Source organism: Sabethes cyaneus, chromosome 3 (assembly GCF_943734655.1).
Source record: "Sabethes cyaneus chromosome 3, idSabCyanKW18_F2, whole genome shotgun sequence".
Classification (NCBI taxonomy): domain Eukaryota; kingdom Metazoa; phylum Arthropoda; class Insecta; order Diptera; family Culicidae; genus Sabethes; species Sabethes cyaneus.
In genome coordinates this window covers 228,229,974-228,248,723 of record NC_071355.1, presented here as the reverse complement: position 1 = coordinate 228,248,723, position 18,750 = coordinate 228,229,974, and the positions used below count along the sequence as shown (strand labels likewise).

The 18,750-nt window shown below is 40.1% G+C and overlaps 1 protein-coding gene across 1 annotated transcript; it reads left to right on the top strand.

Moving 5' to 3' along the window:
- The first annotated feature begins 6,040 nt into the window (after positions 1-6,040).
- LOC128740837 (GMP synthase [glutamine-hydrolyzing]-like) lies at positions 6,041-17,108 on the top strand. Its single transcript, XM_053836405.1, has 2 exons — positions 6,041-6,125; positions 15,052-17,108. Exons 1-2 carry the CDS (start codon positions 6,041-6,043, stop codon positions 17,106-17,108), a joined length of 2,142 nt encoding a protein of 713 aa, XP_053692380.1.
- Positions 17,109-18,750: the final 1,642 nt, after the last annotated feature.

Below are 18,750 nucleotides of genomic sequence, written 5' to 3'. Positions count from 1 at the left end.
ATGCTGTATTCTGCACTGCATTTCTGTGCTTTATCGTTATTGAGTAAACGATAAGCTTATATATTTTTTTATGCGTGCTTATGTGTTGAGGGTTTTACCCATGCTTCGATGCATGTCCTACTATACCAAACCTGTTTCGCCTCGTTATAGTTAGCACTGGTGAGTCCTCCTGAGGTTCAAAACCATTTCCTCTTTAGGTGCTCATACCAGTATACTAACCATAAGAAGCGTCTTCAGGATAATGTAGAACTCAGCATGAAGGAAGGGTGATGAGGGGCCAGAGAATAAACCCATGCTAAAGTTACTTTGACATCGAATGGCCTGATTCTACTAAGATTCGAACCCATGACCATTCGCTTGTCAAAGCAGACTCGGTAACCTTGCGGCTACAGAGCCCCCCTATACCATACCATACCATACCATACCATACCATACCATACCATACCATACCATACCATACCATACCATACCATACCATACCATACCATACCATACCATACCATACCATACCATACCATACCATACCATACCATACCATACCATACCCTACCATACCATACCATACCATACCATACCATACCATACCATACCATACCATACCATACCATACCATACCATACCATACCATACCATACCATACCATACCATACCATACCATACCATACCATACCATACCATACCATACCATACCATACCATACCATACCATACCATACCATACCATACCATACCATACCATACCATACCATACCATACCATACCATACCATACCATACCATACCATACCATACCATACCATACCATACCATACCATACCATACCATACCATACCATACCATACCATACCATACCATACCATACCATACCATACCATACCATACCATACCATACCATACCATACCATACCATACCATACCATACCATACCATACCATACCATACCATACCATACCATACCATACCATACCATACCATACCATACCATACCATACCATACCATACCATACCATACCATACCGTACCGTACCATACCATACCATCCCATACGATACCATACCATACGATACCATACCCCAGCTAGCATTTTCATATGTATAAAAAGGTAAAAATCATCATTACGTACAGATATACATAATAAATAAATCGTATTTCATGCGCAAAATTGGCATATCCGTACTATTTTGGAGGTGATATACGTAATTACGAATAATGTTGAGCGTTACGACTATATAAGTATTTATATACGATAATATCCGATTAAGCGCGAGTCGTTCCGTACTACTTTACGATTTTGTGCTGAAAATCGTATGTATGTCAGTCATTATCATTATATACGACAAAAAATCAACTTGATCTCACTTTATCCAGCTTTAGTTACGATTTCGAGTTTGTTAGGAGATATTTACGATAGTCTTCGAACATTGATATACGAGTTGGTGCTAGCTGGGACCATACCATACCATACCACCATCAAATTTTCTCTCACCGCGCAAAGCTGACGACGTACAGAACGCTAATCAGACCGGTAGTCCTTTACAGACTTGAGTCAATAACTTTGCTAACCTACGAATAACGTAATTGAACGAAATGCATTAAAGACTATTTTTATTTTTGGACTATTTACAAACGGAAAGCGGCGAAGGGCATAGGCGTATGAACCACAAGCTGCAGGCACTACTTGGAGAGATTCCATTGCAAAAGCTGGGATGCTTCGATGGGCCGGTCATGCTACAAGGATGCCGGACGACTTGCAGTGTGAAATCCGTTCTCCTCAAGAGCCCCACCGGAACCAGAAATGGAAGCGTTCTGCATGCTAGATGACTCGACTAGGTCGAAGCCGACTTGCGTGAGCCGAGATGCTCAACAAATTGTCGACTAGTAGCCCAAAACCGAGTACAGCGGAGAGTAAAGCTTAATACAGCAAGAACTACCCCGGCTTTATGTTGTTCTAAGTAAGTAAGTAAGTCCGATAAAGTTTCTCGTATGACAAACGATCTGCAGCTGATGGTTGCAAATGATACTTGCGAGATGTCATGAACCAGGAAATTTTTGAAAAGGAGTGTGTTCAGAAGAGATTGTTCGCTTGCTGGACCTTTCGTTTCGTTAACCTTTCGTTACTCGCGCCAACTTCAATTTATAGGCATGCTCAGGGCTGTCCTACACTCAGTGCACCTATTTTGCTTTTTTAGCTGTAGCACCTCATCCGAACAAAATTAGAAAATGTGAAGTATGGGGCATTTATACAGTCGATTATTATTCATAAGATTGCTGAACTGAGTATTACTCTATCTTAAGTATTTACGGCGCACTCCCAGTTCACACTGGGCGGTGCACCCAGAGCGCCAGTGTGAAGTGAGAGTGCGCCGTAAATACTTAAGATAGAGTAATATTTAGTTCGGCAATCTTATAGATAATAATCGACTCTATAAATGCCCCATACATAACATTTTTGAATTTTGATTGGCTCAGGTGCACAGCTAAAAATGCAAAATAGGTGCACTGAGTGCAGGACAGCCCTAGGCATGCTAAAACCTTACAGAATTCACTCCAATTCTAATGCCACTCCGTGTAAAACTTATGCAACTTTTTCCACCGTTTAAAAGATCTTGGTCTGTGGATACACTTAGCTGAAAACAGAAATTTTCTTTATTGCTGGAATCCCGAGATATACCGAGATAAAGTTAACGGTTCACAGGCGTTGTACAAAATACAACAGCGCGAGTAACGGAGGGTTATAGTTAACGTTTGCTAAATTGAGTGCGTTATCCGTTGATTTGCAGTAGCCATGGCGATAACAGTCAAGCAACTACGCTCGATACTTTGTTCATACTACCAGCTTCACCCCGGAGCGAAGAAATCGGGCATCGCGAGATACTACGTGTCTGCCGCATATAGCCGATCCGGCATTTACAACATTCCTTCCATTCTTGAGGAAGGCTAGAGTTCCGAAGGGAAGCCTGGTTCATCAAAAAGGTAATGTCCAAGCCGCTCTTCTTTCCTTCGGGGCTTTTAGTGAAAGGAGGGGGATATACAGTACGAGATGCCACTCGGAAGCTAATGGGTTCACCAAGAAATATCACGCCGAGGAGGTTGTGGACCTCGACGTATTAAGCTAAGAGATTACTGAAAGGGATGAGCGTTGTACCGAAGACCGCCAACGTTCTCATCGTCCCTCGGATGCGACCGATAGAAAATTTTTGGACGAACCTCCAACACAGGTTCTAGTTCGGTAATTTCATGGCCAAACGGAGAAATAGCTGATTACTAAGGTCATGAAACTGTTGAAGAACTTGCCGACGTCAATCTTTTTATCGGCCATGGCCACGGTTCTGACCAACTGCCATCAAAGTATTTTTGTAGAGGATTTAGTAAAATTAGGATTTAAGGAAACATTGCTTCATTGAATTATCTTCTGAAGTTTTTTTCATCACCATCCGAAATTAGTCTTGTTTTTTAATGTATACCTAACTCAATAACATGACCTTCGGCTTTAATTTTGAGCAAAGCAAAGAGTTTGATAAAGTAAATTTACCTCTTTAAGACTTTTTAAGGGGATCCAAAAATGAGTTGACTGACAAAATAGATGGATTTGAGGCAAGCTTGCCATCAGTAAAAAAGTGTTACATCTGAAGTGCCACAGGGCTTCCATCTTGGTCCACTACTGTCCATCATATTTGCTTACTATGTAGAATAAATTTTAAATTATCCGAATGTGAATGGCATAGCTTTCAGAAATATGTAAAGCACCCACATCAAAATTGCGTGTTGTAATTCTATTCAATTTACGGGAACAAATATTACGTTTCTCTTACAGATGTACGCGTAATTCGATTACTAAATAAAAATGATGAACATTGCATTGTTAAACCGAAACCGAACAATAAACCTATCCGGAACGATCTGACTCTCACTATTAAGCAATATTTATTCTGTCGTAACTTTGCATAACTTCAGCAAGGTGTGATTGCGCGAGTTCCTCGCAAGGAAAAAAAGAAAAGATCGAACCTTGAGGTTAAGAGGTGTCTGTTTGCACAAAACGTACACCCAGGGGAGTCAGGTCGACTTTATAAGGTGAGCAAATAAAATAAATTAAAAAAGAAAAAATAAACAACCTTACGATCTGCGAATCTCTCGTGTGCCTCTAGCTGCTTGCTGCCCGCGGTCGAATTACCGCGGTAATATTGCGTGTCACCGTGACGATCGTTACGATACGACGACAGCCCGGGAAGGATGCGGGTAAACGGTCACAACAATAACCGACGAAGGTGTGTGAGCGCGCGCGCTTTTTTTTTGTTTTGTTTACGTTTCGCTAAATTCGAGGATAAATATTTGTTTGCGTGTTTGTCGCATATGGCGCTAAACTGTTCATGGCTGCGCCAGCCGGGAATACCTTACCTACTGTCGAAGTGATGCAATAAGTGTAGTAATTTGACTTCAAGAAGCGCTATCAGATGAGTAATTGAGTGCGTTGACAGGTACAAGGTACGTGATTGCTGCCTTTTTATTGTTACTAATCCAAAGGTGGAGGATTTGGAAGTTAAGGTCACGTCATATTCACAGCTTAGGTACAATCGAATATGAGAAACGGCCAAAGCAAAGACTTACTTTCATCGAGCGGGCGCTGCTGTTGCTGCTGTCGAGGAGGGCGACGAAACATGTTTCGCATTCAAGCTGGTCAGCAAGTGTCAACAAAGTGATAATTTATGACTTCGTATATCCAAATAACCACAAATCACCCAGCTAAAAAGCCATTAGACTTAGCAGAATCTGGATTGCAGCCCACCCAGTCGTAAATTACCCCCCGGTTAACAGCGAACCGGGACATCGAAAAATGTACAAAACACACAAAAAAGATAACTAGAGAAATATGAATGAAACTGCGCTCATGACATAAATCGCGTCCCGATAAACGCAGCAGGGAACTGCTCGGCTCCTAGTCGAATAAATTTCACGACAATTTGACAAATTAATTTTCACTCGCCAGCGCGTTTGCCGGGTTAGGCCGAGCTAAGCGATCGTCTCCGTCCAACTATGTTGCGAAACAAAGCCCAAACCGCGATCGGAGAACTGATCGAACCACCTCGTCCTCGTGTTAGGAGGTGTGTGCGATTTACGATTACAAAATTATTATGAGCGCATCGCATTTCGATAAATCCTAGTCACAACATCCCCTAGCCGGTGGTGGCCCGACGGCCCCCATGGTTGCGCAGGTTCCCTGCTGCTGAAATGGACTGTCCAGGACGGGAGTATTATGGATGCACCTTAGAACAGGGGAAAATTTATGGACTATCTTTTGTCCGCACCGGTCAATGCCAAGGTGTTGTACCGGGGTGACATAAATTTTCACTCATCCACAAACGGTGTGTGCGCTGACTGACTGAAGCCGTCTGAGGAGGTACGGTACGGAATCCCTTTACACCGTTGTTGATCTAGCGGCCCTGTTGCTGGTGTTGCAACGAAAAGGAACCATACGGGTGACCTCCTAGGTCGATGATGGCCCAATAAAAGCTGGATTATGAGGGTGTCCCAATGGCTGGAATTATGTCAAGTGAACATTAATCAAGCGTTGTTTTCCGTGCTGGTTTTGAATTCGAAAACTTGTTTAGAGAAAAGAATGTAAATAAATGCGTTTCAATAGCTGATCTGGCGGTATAAATCATTCGCCCGGGAACAGGTGACTGAGGACGAAAAAGGTTGAAAAAAGGAAAGTTGGTTGCGGGCAGAGTTTGTTTATCGTTTGGAAATTTTGTTTTGAGTTATCGAGAATCAATATTATAGATTGGATTTCATTATTAAACTGGTTGGTGTATATTCTGGAAAGCTATTGGCTGGTTGTAGGTCAATTTTTACCTCAATTTTTGTTCCAGTAAGTTATTTGGCTACAAACGCTTTTCTTATACATAGGTAGTTGAAATTCTAGCAGAATGAGAGCTATAAATAATTTTGCTAGTTATTACAGCTAGTATTATTGACAATAAAAATAACCTAACAGTAAAATTCAATTCGCCTGCAACGGGTCACTTGCCAGCAGACTTAACCTCAATGTTCGGTGCATCGATCACAGAAGCTTACGAAGAAGCGATGATGCGCCGACCATCGAGCATCTTTCACTCTCTAAATGTCGAACGTGAGATCGGAATTAAAATCCCCGTAAAGTGTCATCACATTCACCGGGGTTCGCTCGTTGGTTGCTCCAGATGGCCCGTTAAGCCCTCACTTCATGGTCTCTTCGGAAAGCAAAAGCCCAACACGTACGTACCGTACCTATATGTTATGCCAAAAGCAGATAAAAATGGTATCCAATCTGAGTGGCCCGCCAAACGTACCGGTCCGGCACGGCAACGGATTGCGGCATCCTTCCATTATCGTATTTCCACCGTTGCGTACGCGCACTGTCTGCTCAGGTTCCCTATCTGGCCGGTTGTTATACAATTGGCACACGCGACCCATCAGTCAAAATTGCACCTCGCCGCCGCGCCGCAGAAAAGAACCTGACACTTGAAGTTGAAAGGTTGTGACGAGATACGAACCCCGGCGAATGTGTAGCTCCGCTAAACTGCCATTGCGGGTGTGTTTCGACTGCTTAAATTAATTGCTCAATTTGTACTTGCCTACTGGCAAGTGTTCATGGCTTGCAGTCTGGCAAAAGTCTACTAGCCTAGCGTCGTTGTCGTCGTCGTCGAGACGGTTACCCTCGGATGTCCCGAGCTAGACTAAGCCCGCGGCAATGGGTGGCTGCAAATGGTTACAAATATAATTATGTATCCATTTTATTTGTCTGGCGATCGATGGCTGGCTTCGACCCTAACGTGGAACAATACCAATTTTCAAACAGTTTTCTGTTTAGGCATTTTTTCCTCGCGGCTGGTCGTAAAAGTGCCCCTCCCAAAATAGGTAGTCTGCAGACGGTTTGAGCCCACGTTGGACATGCAACCCAAGCAGGTGTTCGAGAGGTGGTAACTCGGCCATGTCCATTGGTTGGCCCATTCGGAAAGCTCCATTTCGGGACCAGGTGTAAGATATCGACGCGTGAAAAGATTGGGATTGATTCATTTATTTTCTCAGTTGACCTTTGCCTGTCATATATCACCGGAGCGCATGCGGTGCGAGCCTGTTAGGCAGCTGATTCCATTCAATAAATCCATTTGGGACCCTGCAGTGCACCGTAGGCTAAACGCGATACGTTCGGTTGGTGCCAAAAATAGACCGAATAGCTTACCGAAAGGTGTTGAAACAAATCTATCAATTGTTGGTAGGCATGATAACAAAATAGTGGAGCCATCGCTGAAAGCAAATGACCTTTTCACGTAGCGCAACTATGTAGCAGGACTACCAAGCCAAGGCGTGTTGTTCACCAACAACAGCTTACAGCCATGCATTTGTGGAATGTTCGAGAAAAATCCTCTCATCACTGCACGCCCGCAAGAGCCAGCAAATGGGCATATTAAAACGGTTAACATAATTAGTGCATTAAGATGGCTAATATTAACGCGCCTTGCACTGCGTGGTAGAAGTGCAAGGGCATACTGAAGTCGCTGCAGTTTAATGATATTGTTAAAATTATGTTTATTTCAGTTCATAGCACAAAGCGTTATAAATGTTTACTTTTAACTATTAGGGTGGTTTTGGCTAAATGCCACAAATTGTTGGAATGCTATCAAAAAACTTATTATAACTTTATTGAAATAAAAATTTCATTCTTTTTATTTGCTACTAGCTGACCCGACAAACTTCGTATTGCCACAAATTAAACTGTGCTGTACATAAATCGTGAATATCGGTTGACCTTTGTCACAATTTCGAGTTTTGCAAGTTTCTGAGGAGACCTTAGATGATTCATTATGGCGGTTACGTAACTATGGAAGCATGGGTAATTTAAAATGTTCCTCGCAGTCAAGTAAAAAACAACTCCTCCCATTGCATTGTTTAGCCAGATAAAATAAAGCGGATAGCATTCAAATATTCGCCGTGAAGTATTCAATTACGCCGAATACCATTTTGCGGAAAACCAATTCTCCGTTGATCATAACGCGGAATATAGTGTTTCGCGGAGAGTACCATTTCGCAGGGGTGATCCACTCCTTACTCGCTATCGCTCGTTCGGACCCAACTGGAGGAAAGTAATAGAGGCCAGTAGACCGAGGAAAACAAATAAATAAAAAAACCTAGACAGAGGTGATATCTGGGGAGGAGGGGGGGGGGTTGGCTTGGTTACTATAGGTAGCTTTGGTGGTCTTGTTATTAACTAATGTTTTCTGGAAGAGTCTAAAATTTCTCGAGTTTAGTTTAGATTAGTTTTTGAGTTAAAATTTCTGTTTTATTTGTATGAGAGTCCTTCCTTCTACCACAGGGGTGAGGGGTCTCAAACCATCATAAAATAAATTCCTGCCTCCAAACCCCCCACATGCCAACTTTGGTTCCATTTGCTTAATTAGTTCTCGAGTTATGAGGAAATTTGTATTTCATTTGCATAGGAGCCCCCCCCCTCCTAAAGTAGGGAGAGGTTTCAATTCACCATAGACAAAATTCTTGTCTCCAAAAACACTCACATGTCAAATTTGGTTCCATTTGCTTGATTATTTCTCGAGTTATGAGGAAATTTGTATTTCATTTGTATGGGAGCCCCCCTCCTAAACAGAGAGAGGGGACAATTCATCACAGAAAAAATTCATGCCTTCCAAAACACCCAGATGTAAAATTTGGTTCCATTTGCTTGATTAGTTCTCGAGTTATGCAGAAAATTGTGTTTCATTTGTATGGGAGCCCCCGCTCTTAGTGGGGGGAGGGGTCTCTAACCATCATAAAAACCTTCCCTGGCCCCAAAAACCCCTATATGCTAATTTTCCCGCCGATCGGTTCAGTAGTTTTCGATTCTATAAGAAACATAGAGCAGACAGAAATCCATTTTTATAGGCATAGATTTGTATGGGAGCCCCCCTCTTAGTGGGTGAAGGGGTCTTTTGCCATCGAGAGAACCTTCCCTAGCCCCAAAAACCCCTACACGCAAATTTTCACGCCAATCAGTTCAGTAGTTTTCGATTCTAAAAGGAACATACGGACAGACAGACAGACAGAAATCCATTTTTATAGGTAGAGATTCCTAGTATAGTTATTCCACAATAATAAATGAAATAAACAATTGCAATTGATTTTCAGCTCAAATACCAACATAAACTCGTAGTTGTAATGTTAATTTGGGGAAGCAAAACAAAGATATATCCATTTATTCTTTGTGGGGGGAGAGGAGGGCATTACACACATTTCCCCTAAGTGTTGAAGTGCCTGATACGAAGAATGATTAATTGGATGAACTGGGAAATTTCGATATAGATCCACAACTATAATAGCTAGAAGGTTACTTTCTTTGGCAAAGTTCTTTATAATAATCTTCTCAAAAATTTTGTGGAACATTGTTTTGCTCTATCTCTTACTACTTGAAAAATAAATTTTCTCTCTTACTTTTAGAGGGGTTAATCAAAGAATCGTTCATACCATAAGAAAGAGGTTTTTACGCAGTGAAAATTCTCTGAACATAGTTAACCAGTATAATCAACCATTTCGGCGCAATTAAAATCGCGTGTTTTCATACCTTTGGGACATGCGCTGTGAAAAGGTGACAAATGTCCACAGATAGGTAGAAGGAAGTGCGAAATGTCCTGAAAGTGATCAGAATGAAATATTGCGACATTTGCCCCTATTTAGACTACCCCGAATCACACGATTATCACAGTCGAATCTCGCACACGATTTCGCTCAAGGAAAATGAAGTGAATAAGAAGGGCAAGAAGGAAAAAGAAGACGAAACTTTTAAGTTCATTAAACTAAAAGCCACTCTAGTGTCAGATTGACAGTGCAAAATGCGGTATGTTGCATTAAATGATTATCACAGTAGTATGACTATTTACATAAAAGGGGCAATATATGTAGTTCGTAGTATTGATTAGTCTCCCCTAAAGTTAGTAAAATCCTTTCTAACGATTTTTTCACTGATGAATTTTATTTGTGGTATAAATTTTTTTTTTGTAGGTCATGTTTTGTTTTAGTTTTAGGTACCATAAATGTTTTCTATTATTGAATAAATTACCCTAAAGTTAAAAAATTCCTTGCTTTGAATTTTTTTTACAGGTAATGATGATGATGGCTGATCGTGATGATGGTGATGATGATTACTTTGATAATGATTATCATGATGATGATGATTTTGTTGAGAATGATGATTATTTTGACGATGATGATAATGATGATGCTGAATTATAAATCATACCACACAATTTAAAAATTAAAAATTGTTACCATTATCTGAATTACTCGTTGATATACATATATAGGAAAGGAATTTTATACCTCTAGGGAGGTGAATCAGTATTTGTCATGCCACAATATTATCTAACGTGAAAACATTTGGGTTTAAAATAAATTATTAAAAAAAAATTCCCGGATAATCGAGTCCGAACAGTATTTAAAGCTATTTTATTCTCCTAATTCTATCACTCCCCGTATACGCGTCACAAACTTCACCCATGCTACGAAATTATTTTTATATGACTGCTCTTTGTACCGAGAGGTTAGTAAAACATTCGGGTACTAACCGAAAGAACGTGGGAGCGAACTCCAGCTGCCACGTCCAACACTCCAAGGAAATTAATCTGAATAAACAATATTTTACAATTCTCGGGTAATTTTTCAAATAGACTATGTAACAATGAGACATTCTCTTCGTGTCTCCTATCTTCTGGTTTTTACGACTTTTGGGATATTTTCGGAGCTTTTCAAAGGTTTATCGACTACCAAAAATCAGCTGTATCTATTTGAAGAAGCCTGAGAAATTACAATGAGAAAATATCACCATTCAAGGGTATATTCGGTGGATTACTGTTTTTCAAAAACAGATCAAAAGAAAGACAGATGGATAACGTGATAACGGATAACGTGTCAGTATTGCCTAAATACCGGCTCATTGAAGATTCTTCAATAGGCTGAAATTAAAAAACAAAATGCTGCAAATTGCTAGTGAATGAAAATTGATTTATATTTTCAGATGGGAATTTTTGTGTTCCTCTGTGATAAAAAGAAGTAGAATTTTGTGATGCCATATTCACAGCTCAGCTGTTTAGTTTCTAGAATAGGTAAACGTGGTCAAAATAGTGTGTTTTCCAAACCATCATCGAGAGCGGATACGCGTAAGCGATTGCTTCTATTTTTTCAGCCTAATTTTACGTGCTAGTGGAAAAATAGTGGTTTTCATGTTTATTGAATAAAATTTAGCAAATTTCTTACATTTGTATGAAAATAGTTATAACACATTAAAGCCTATGAGGGCTACAGTCGTTTCAGTATTGTTATATAGCGGCAAATATTTTATTTGGGAAAACGCAACAAAATGCCGAATTTAGTGGCAAACTGGAAATACCCTCCGGTACCCTACGCCATCCCGTTTGGTTCGTTACAACAAACTACAACACATGTTGTTCTTAAGTTTTCGGTAGGTTGTAGCCAAAGCGAAATTACGCTGACCGTGTTGGTGCAAATATTTGGAACTGACAGGTTATGCCGCTCGTGACAACTAGAAGGCTAGAATTAAGAATGGGCGACTGGCTCACGATGTCCGTTCAAATGAACCAGTTCGTGAGAAAAAGTGTTCAAAAGAACAGCTTTTAAAACCACAGAACGCATCCTAACACGAAGTTTGGCTCATGAAACGAAATTTAGTGTCGCAAACCTAGCGAATGAACAAACCATAAACTATGAGCCCCTCATTTGAATCGGTTTGGGCAGAAAATAAAGAGTTGAAAGCCGCTCACACAAAAAACCGTTTTATCCATCTCTAGCTAGAATCAACTTATGTCGTTTGCAGCTAGCCATCCGTAACGACAAACAGTTGAACAAACCACTGAATGGAGTGGCCATTGCCGAACGTTCCAGCTGTTTTGCTGCTAAAAAATGAGAATAAAGTCTTAATTCGTAACAGTGCTTTATCCGTTATCAAAAACCGTTCTTTTCAGAACGAACTCCTTTGCACATGAAGATATATAAGTTTTTCGTTGTTCTACTGATCGTAATGAAACTTTAAGATTATGAGCTAGCAGTGTCTGTTAAAACAAAACTGTGGTATCGTTTGTTTTGTCTTTGGAGGTACGTCACAGATACGGAATTATCAACAAGAAAGAATAAAATTTTATTTAAGTGTACTATAAATTGATTATAATAAAAATGAATCACACTTTCCTTTACCTTTCGTTGATTCATAAATTATATTTAGAGTTTCCGAGAGTAAACAGTTGGATAATGCTTCATAGTTTTCAATTTTTCAGTAGTACAGAGTCGACGCTTTCTAATACTTGACTCTACTTTATCGACAGACTTCGCAATCGATTGTTATAGTACGGGACTAGTGCAACAATCCTACTGACTATATCTAGCAAGTACCAGCAGCGTACCTCGAAGCTAGTTGGGCGATAGTTAGATATGCAGATCTCGCAGATAAACTTAACATACAAAATAGTCAAACAGAGAGTGCTTGTTTATAAACATCGAATCATACGTACTCTGTTGTTTGATATACATAGATTGAGCTGTTGGGGCTTTTTTTTGTCGGAAGATTTGACCACTGGGACCATTATTTTGATCTATTGTGGTACTATTGGGGCTTGACATCGCTGTAGATTCACGCATTTTTAACACCGATTTTGCACCTCTTTTTTTGGACCCACAATAAATCCGTCCCCGGATGACGGAGTGTTCATGCGGTGCTCGCGCCAACTGGCACATATATTAGTTTTAGCTTTGTACAAACCTGGTAGGAAGCGAGCTGTGTTTCCTACCTCGAAAATATGGTGTCCTATCAGGGACCTGATTTTGGTTACAGACAAGGCATGGCCACCGACATGTTCAGATTTAAATTAAAGGTGGTGCACCGATCTCCTAAGCTTAAAGCATGTTTAGGCATGAAAAACTACAAGGTATACAACCCTAAGGGTTGTACGAAAGGGTGACGTAGGACTATATCAGATCATCAGATCAAAGACTAATGCAAACTGCATTTCTGGCATATGTATGTTTATAAGAATCTGCCAATGCCAATGTTTAAGTGAATGTTTAAAAGAGAAGAGCGAAATATTCAGATTCAATTCTTCATTTAATGCAATGGTGGCTTTGAAAAAACGTGGACGGGGGTTCATAAGTACAACGCCTGCAACCTTTGAAACATAAAGGTTTCTTTTAAAAATCACTTGTGTGCACGGTCGGTCCGGCACGGTCCGGTTGCCAATTGCGTATCCTCCTACCACAGGGGTGAGGGGTCTCAAAATTCATAAAATAAACAAATTCAAAACCCCCACATGCCATTCCATTTGCTTGATTAGTTCTCGAGTTATGAAGAAATTTGTATTTCATTTATATGGGAACCCTCCCCCCCCCCCTCCCTCGTAGAAGGGGAAGGGGTCTCAGTACACTATAGAAAAAATTCTTACCTTCAAAAACCTCCACATGTCAAATTTGGCTCCATTTGCTTGATTAGTTCTCGAGTTTTGAGGAAATTTGTGTTTCATTTGTATAGGAGCCCCCCTCTTACGCCCTCCTCAAAATTGCTCTCTTACACCCCCATTAAAATTGCTGATCAGTTTATCTATCCAACGACATATAAATTGTTTAGTTTCGTTCAGTAGTTTAGTAGTTATTAGCATTTGAAATCTTTCATTCATACGTTACACTTCAATTTTTGTTTTCACAAAGTGCTACCCAGTCCCAGTATAGTAAACAAAGACGTAGTCCTACGTCAAAAAATCAAGTGATCATAAAATGGCGAATTTATTTTTAACGCTTTATAAACTTCGGAGTTCCGAATTCGGATTCGGATAGGGTTTAAAATGGGAATTGAAATAAGTCGTAAAATTGCACTATAAATTATACCTGGAATTTGACTTGAAATTGGAGCTAAAATTGAAATTGTTTTAAAATTGAAAAAGAATTTAAAATGGGACATGAAACTCAATATGAAATTGCACTTGATATTAGACTTGAAATCGGTATAGAAATTGAGATTGAATTAGACTTGAAATTGGACTCATATTGAATTGGATTTCCAGGCTGGGGCTCATCTCACCTTCCATGATAAATTTAATGTACTACAATCTTTTACCGACTGGTGATTCACTTAATGGAAACTTTTTCGGCTTCGCAGTCGTAGTAAATAAGCAGAAAAAACGGTGACTGAAGTTTTTGGAGCGTCTTAGTAGAATACGAAACCTAAAAATAAAAAATAAGAAAACTTATCCAATTTAATTCTACTATGTGTGTTTTTTATTTTTTATTTTTTTATTTTTTTTTATTTTTAGAAAAAACGGTGTTTTTCTCTTCTACCAACGTTTCGAATAATATGTATTCTTTATCAAGGCGATGCCGAAAAAGTTTCCATTGAATTTAATGTATAACAAAATAATTTCTCAATGTACAACCGGTAACTCCGGTACATTTTCCGATCAATTCTCATGTCCAATCACATTTTAAAGCCAATTTCTAGTCCAATTTCAAGCCACTGTTATTCCAAATTTCCAGTATAATCTCAAATCAAATTTCAAGATCATTTTCAAAGTACAATTTAGGCCTGACTTTAAGTCTGATTAATCGATAACATTGACATCATTAAACGATGTCAATTTACAAGTACGATTTGTTCGAGTGTTCAAGCTGCAAGTAGGTAAAGGCGATAGGTAATCATCATTCCTATTCCATACTTTAGTTTCATACTCTAGTTTTTGTAAATATTCCATTCCTACCCAGCTACTGCCTGCATAGGTAGGCGAAGGTGCAGGTAAAATCCTGACACTGCCTATTAATCCTATTTGCTTGTTAAATCTAGCTAGTTAGCCGCAAACCATCATCAGAGAAGAAAGTTGTAGCCCCAGTAAATTGATTTGATTTGAAAACCTGGATCCACGAGGTTTCTGGCGTGAATAGATAGATCGAGTTGATTGTTGAGTCAGTGTCTCGAGCAGTTTTCCGTACTTAAGCTATTTTCCTTGAAAAATCTATTACCAACGACTAATAAAACCAAGAGATGAGTATGCTAAATAAATCGGTTGGCCCGTCAAAACACGGCGCAATAAATGAAGAAAGAGTGGTAATTTTGGATGCCGGATCACAATATGGAAAGTTAATCGATCGTAAAGTACGAGAGCTACAGATTAGGTCAGAAATTTTGCCCTTGGATACATCCGCTCAACAGCTAAAAGATTTTGGCTGTCGCGCCATTATTATCTCTGGAGGGCCTAATTCAATCAACGATGATGATGCACCTGTTTACGACCCGGCCATTTTCAAAATGGGCTTGCCTATTCTAGGCATTTGCTATGGAATGCATATCATCGTTAAAGAGTTTGGAGGTATAGTGCAAAAAAAGGATATTCGAGAAGATGGCGTATACACGGTGCAAGTGGACACAGCATGCCCTTTGTTCAATGGGCTTCAACAAGTGCAAACGGTTCTCCTGACACATAGTGATAGCGTCGTTAGACTTGGAGCCGAAATGAAAGTGTGTGCAATTTCTTCCAGCGGGATTACTGCCGCGTTTTATAATGGACAACTGCGGATCTATGGTGTTCAATTTCATCCCGAGGTGGACATAACATTAAATGGCAAGCAGATGCTGGCTAACTTTCTCGTAAATATCTGTGGATTGTCACCGAATTTCACTATTCGGAGTCGACGGGAAAATTGCATTCAGTACATCAAAGAACGCGTTGGGAGCAATAAAGTTTTGATGCTGGTAAGTGGTGGTGTAGATTCGACAGTTTGTGCAGCACTTCTACGGCAGGCCTTGAAGCCTGAACAAATAATAGCGGTTCATATCGATAATGGTTTTATGCGTAAAGATGAGAGTTCTGCTGTCGAAAAGTCCCTCCGCGAGCTCGGTGTTGATTTGCTAGTGAAGGATGCATTTTTCCAATTCTCGCGTGGTTCAACAACAATCAAGGTTCCCGGCTTATTTTATGAACGAGATACACCGATGCTTTGTCAGACTATTAACCCGGAGGATAAGCGCAAAATAATTGGTGATGTGTTCGTTAAAGTTTCGAACGAAATATTGAAGAAGATGAACCTGAATGCCGGTGAAGTGTTTCTCGCTCAAGGTACCCTTCGCCCAGATTTAATTGAATCAGCATCAACCATGGTTAACTCGACGGCTGACACGATTAAAACGCACCACAACGACACAGAATTGATTCGACAGCTTCGAAACGCCGGGCGAGTTATTGAACCACTACAGGACTTTCATAAGGACGAAGTTCGACGGCTGGGTTACGAGTTGGGACTGCCGGCACACCTAATCGAAAGGCACCCGTTCCCTGGGCCCGGTCTCGCAATTCGAGTACTTTGCGCGGAAGCAGCTTATATGGTAGACTATTCTGATACGCAGGTTATAGCCAACGTAATAGTAGATTACAAGAACAAGCTGGATAAAAAACACGCACTTTTAAGTTGTGTTACTGGAACGACAAATAGAGAGGAGCAAGAAACCCTTTCACGTATATCAAACAATATAAAATTAAACGCAACTTTACTGCCAATTCGAAGCGTTGGAGTACAAGGCGATAAGCGCACCTTCAGTTATGCGGTAGGCTTGAGTAGTAACGAACAACCGAACTGGCCAGACATTATGTTCTTGGCAAAACTTATTCCTCGAATACTGCACAACGTAAATCGGGTGTGCTATATCTTTGGCGATGCGGTGAAACATCCTGTACAGGATATCACCCCCACGCTGCTAACGAAAAACGTAGTTGGACAAATCCGACAAGCTGACAGTATCACCAACAGGATTTTGCTGGAAAATGAATGCACCCGAAAAATATCGCAAATGCCAGTTGTTTTGATTCCCGTGCATTTTGATCGTGATCCTGCGCCAAGAACGCCATCCTGCCAGCGGTCTGTTGTTTTAAGACCTTTTATAACTAACGACTTCATGACGGGTGTACCTGCTCTGCCAGGCTCGGACCAATTGCCGCTACCGGTTCTACAACAAATGGTTGATGAAATCGGTAATCTAGGCGGTATTTCTCGAGTGTTGCTCGACTTAACCTCCAAACCACCGGGTACGACCGAATGGGAATGATTCTTCATTGCTGTAGTAATACCATCGTGACTGACCGGTGCCAAGGATCATCGAAAAGGGCACGAATTGGAACAGTTGCTAAAAGCGAATGGAAATGGTTTTAAGAAATAATTATAAGAATTGATTTTTCTAAATAAAATACATTTAACAAAGTTAGCTATATTTTATTATTTTAATGTGGCATCACATTTAATTCTATTTTATTTTTCAAAAACAAATATCGAAAAAGAATCATAAAGTTGAAAAAATTTATTATTGAATTTGTGAAAAATTATTGAAAAAAATTGGACAATGTTGATTTGATTTTGCTGTAGGCAAAGATTTAAATGTTTCATACACCTCCGCCACTCTCCGCTTTTCATGTGTACTCCACCAAAAAGATTCCGCAACACCTTTCGTTCGACTACGGCCAACACCAGTCTGGTTAGCGTCTTGTACATCGTTAGCTTTATGCGGCAGCCTATCCACGTTGACCGAAGCCTAGTTCGAATGCGTCGATGGCTTTCCTTACTCGTACCAGAGATCCCAAATATTTGAACTCATCATCCACTTCCAGTTCATCGCCGTCAATAGTCACTGTCCACTGTATCGCATGTTGCCCTAAAATCTGTTAATATAGGATAGGTGGGCACGTTGGACTGTCGACATTTCTGGAGGATTTGGCGGAGAGTGAAAATATTGCCCAACAAGAGGATTGCTTTAACTACTCCATTCCTCCGATAGTATGGAAGGAGGAGCCCACATTCTTGAGATTATTCAGTGAAGTGCCTTTGCTAGTGGCTCCTTACCATTTTTGTAGAGCTCTGCCGGGTGTCGGTTCTTTCCGGCGGCTATGTCAGTCTTCAACTGTCCGATCTCTCGGCGGATCTCTTTGAGATCGGAAGCCAGATACTGTTATCGCTTGTAGGCACTACTAGGTAAAGCTTCATTCCGCCTCCTGCTGCTAATCGCGTTATAGTTACAGTAGTGTTACAGTTATAGTTGAGTAATTCTCGTTGAAACGAGGCCACTACTGACACGAGGTCTTCAAATAATGGAATTTTTGTATTTGATTGGTTAAAAATGGGTAAAAATGAGAATTACACGATAAGTACCTCGAAACCTCGCAATATTTTCTATAATAACAATGAAACAACTGGCATATGACACGGTCCTGTAAACAAGAAAAACAGAACTTTCAAATGGAATAAAAAAAATTGGCGGCCATCTTGGAATGGGTCGCCTTATTGGATTTTATCAAAAAATCGCCGTTTTCGCCCTGAGCCTTCCAACCGATTTTAATTTTAAAACTATTATTGGATAGCTGAGAAAAAATGCTACAAGAAACATTCAAGAAATTAGGTGAGCAGTGCCAATAGCTAAATGAAACAATTTATTATCTGTAGCAAGCTTTACAACTCTTATGTATTGATTAATCTTGTTACAGAAAATAAATTGTTTCATTTAGTCAATGCCTTTGCACACCTAATTTGATGAATGTTTTATGTAGCATTTTTTCTCAGCTATCCAATGGTGATCTTAAAATTAACATCGGTTTGAGGAATCATGATGAAAATGGCAAATATTTTTATAAAATCCAACATGACGGCCAAATCCAAGCGAAATAGTTAGAAAATTTTCGGATACGATCTGTTACGAGCTT

What these genes read in the sequence shown, in the direction of transcription:
- LOC128740837 (XM_053836405.1), top strand. Translation starts at nt 6,041, where the DNA reads ATGTTCGGTGCATCGATCACAGAAGCTTACGAAGAAGCGATGATGCGC. An exon ending in TCACTCTCTAAATGTCGAAC is followed by an intron (nt 6,126 to 15,051) that starts GTGAGATCGGAA and finishes AATAAAACCAAG; the next exon opens with AGATGAGTATGCTAAATAAA.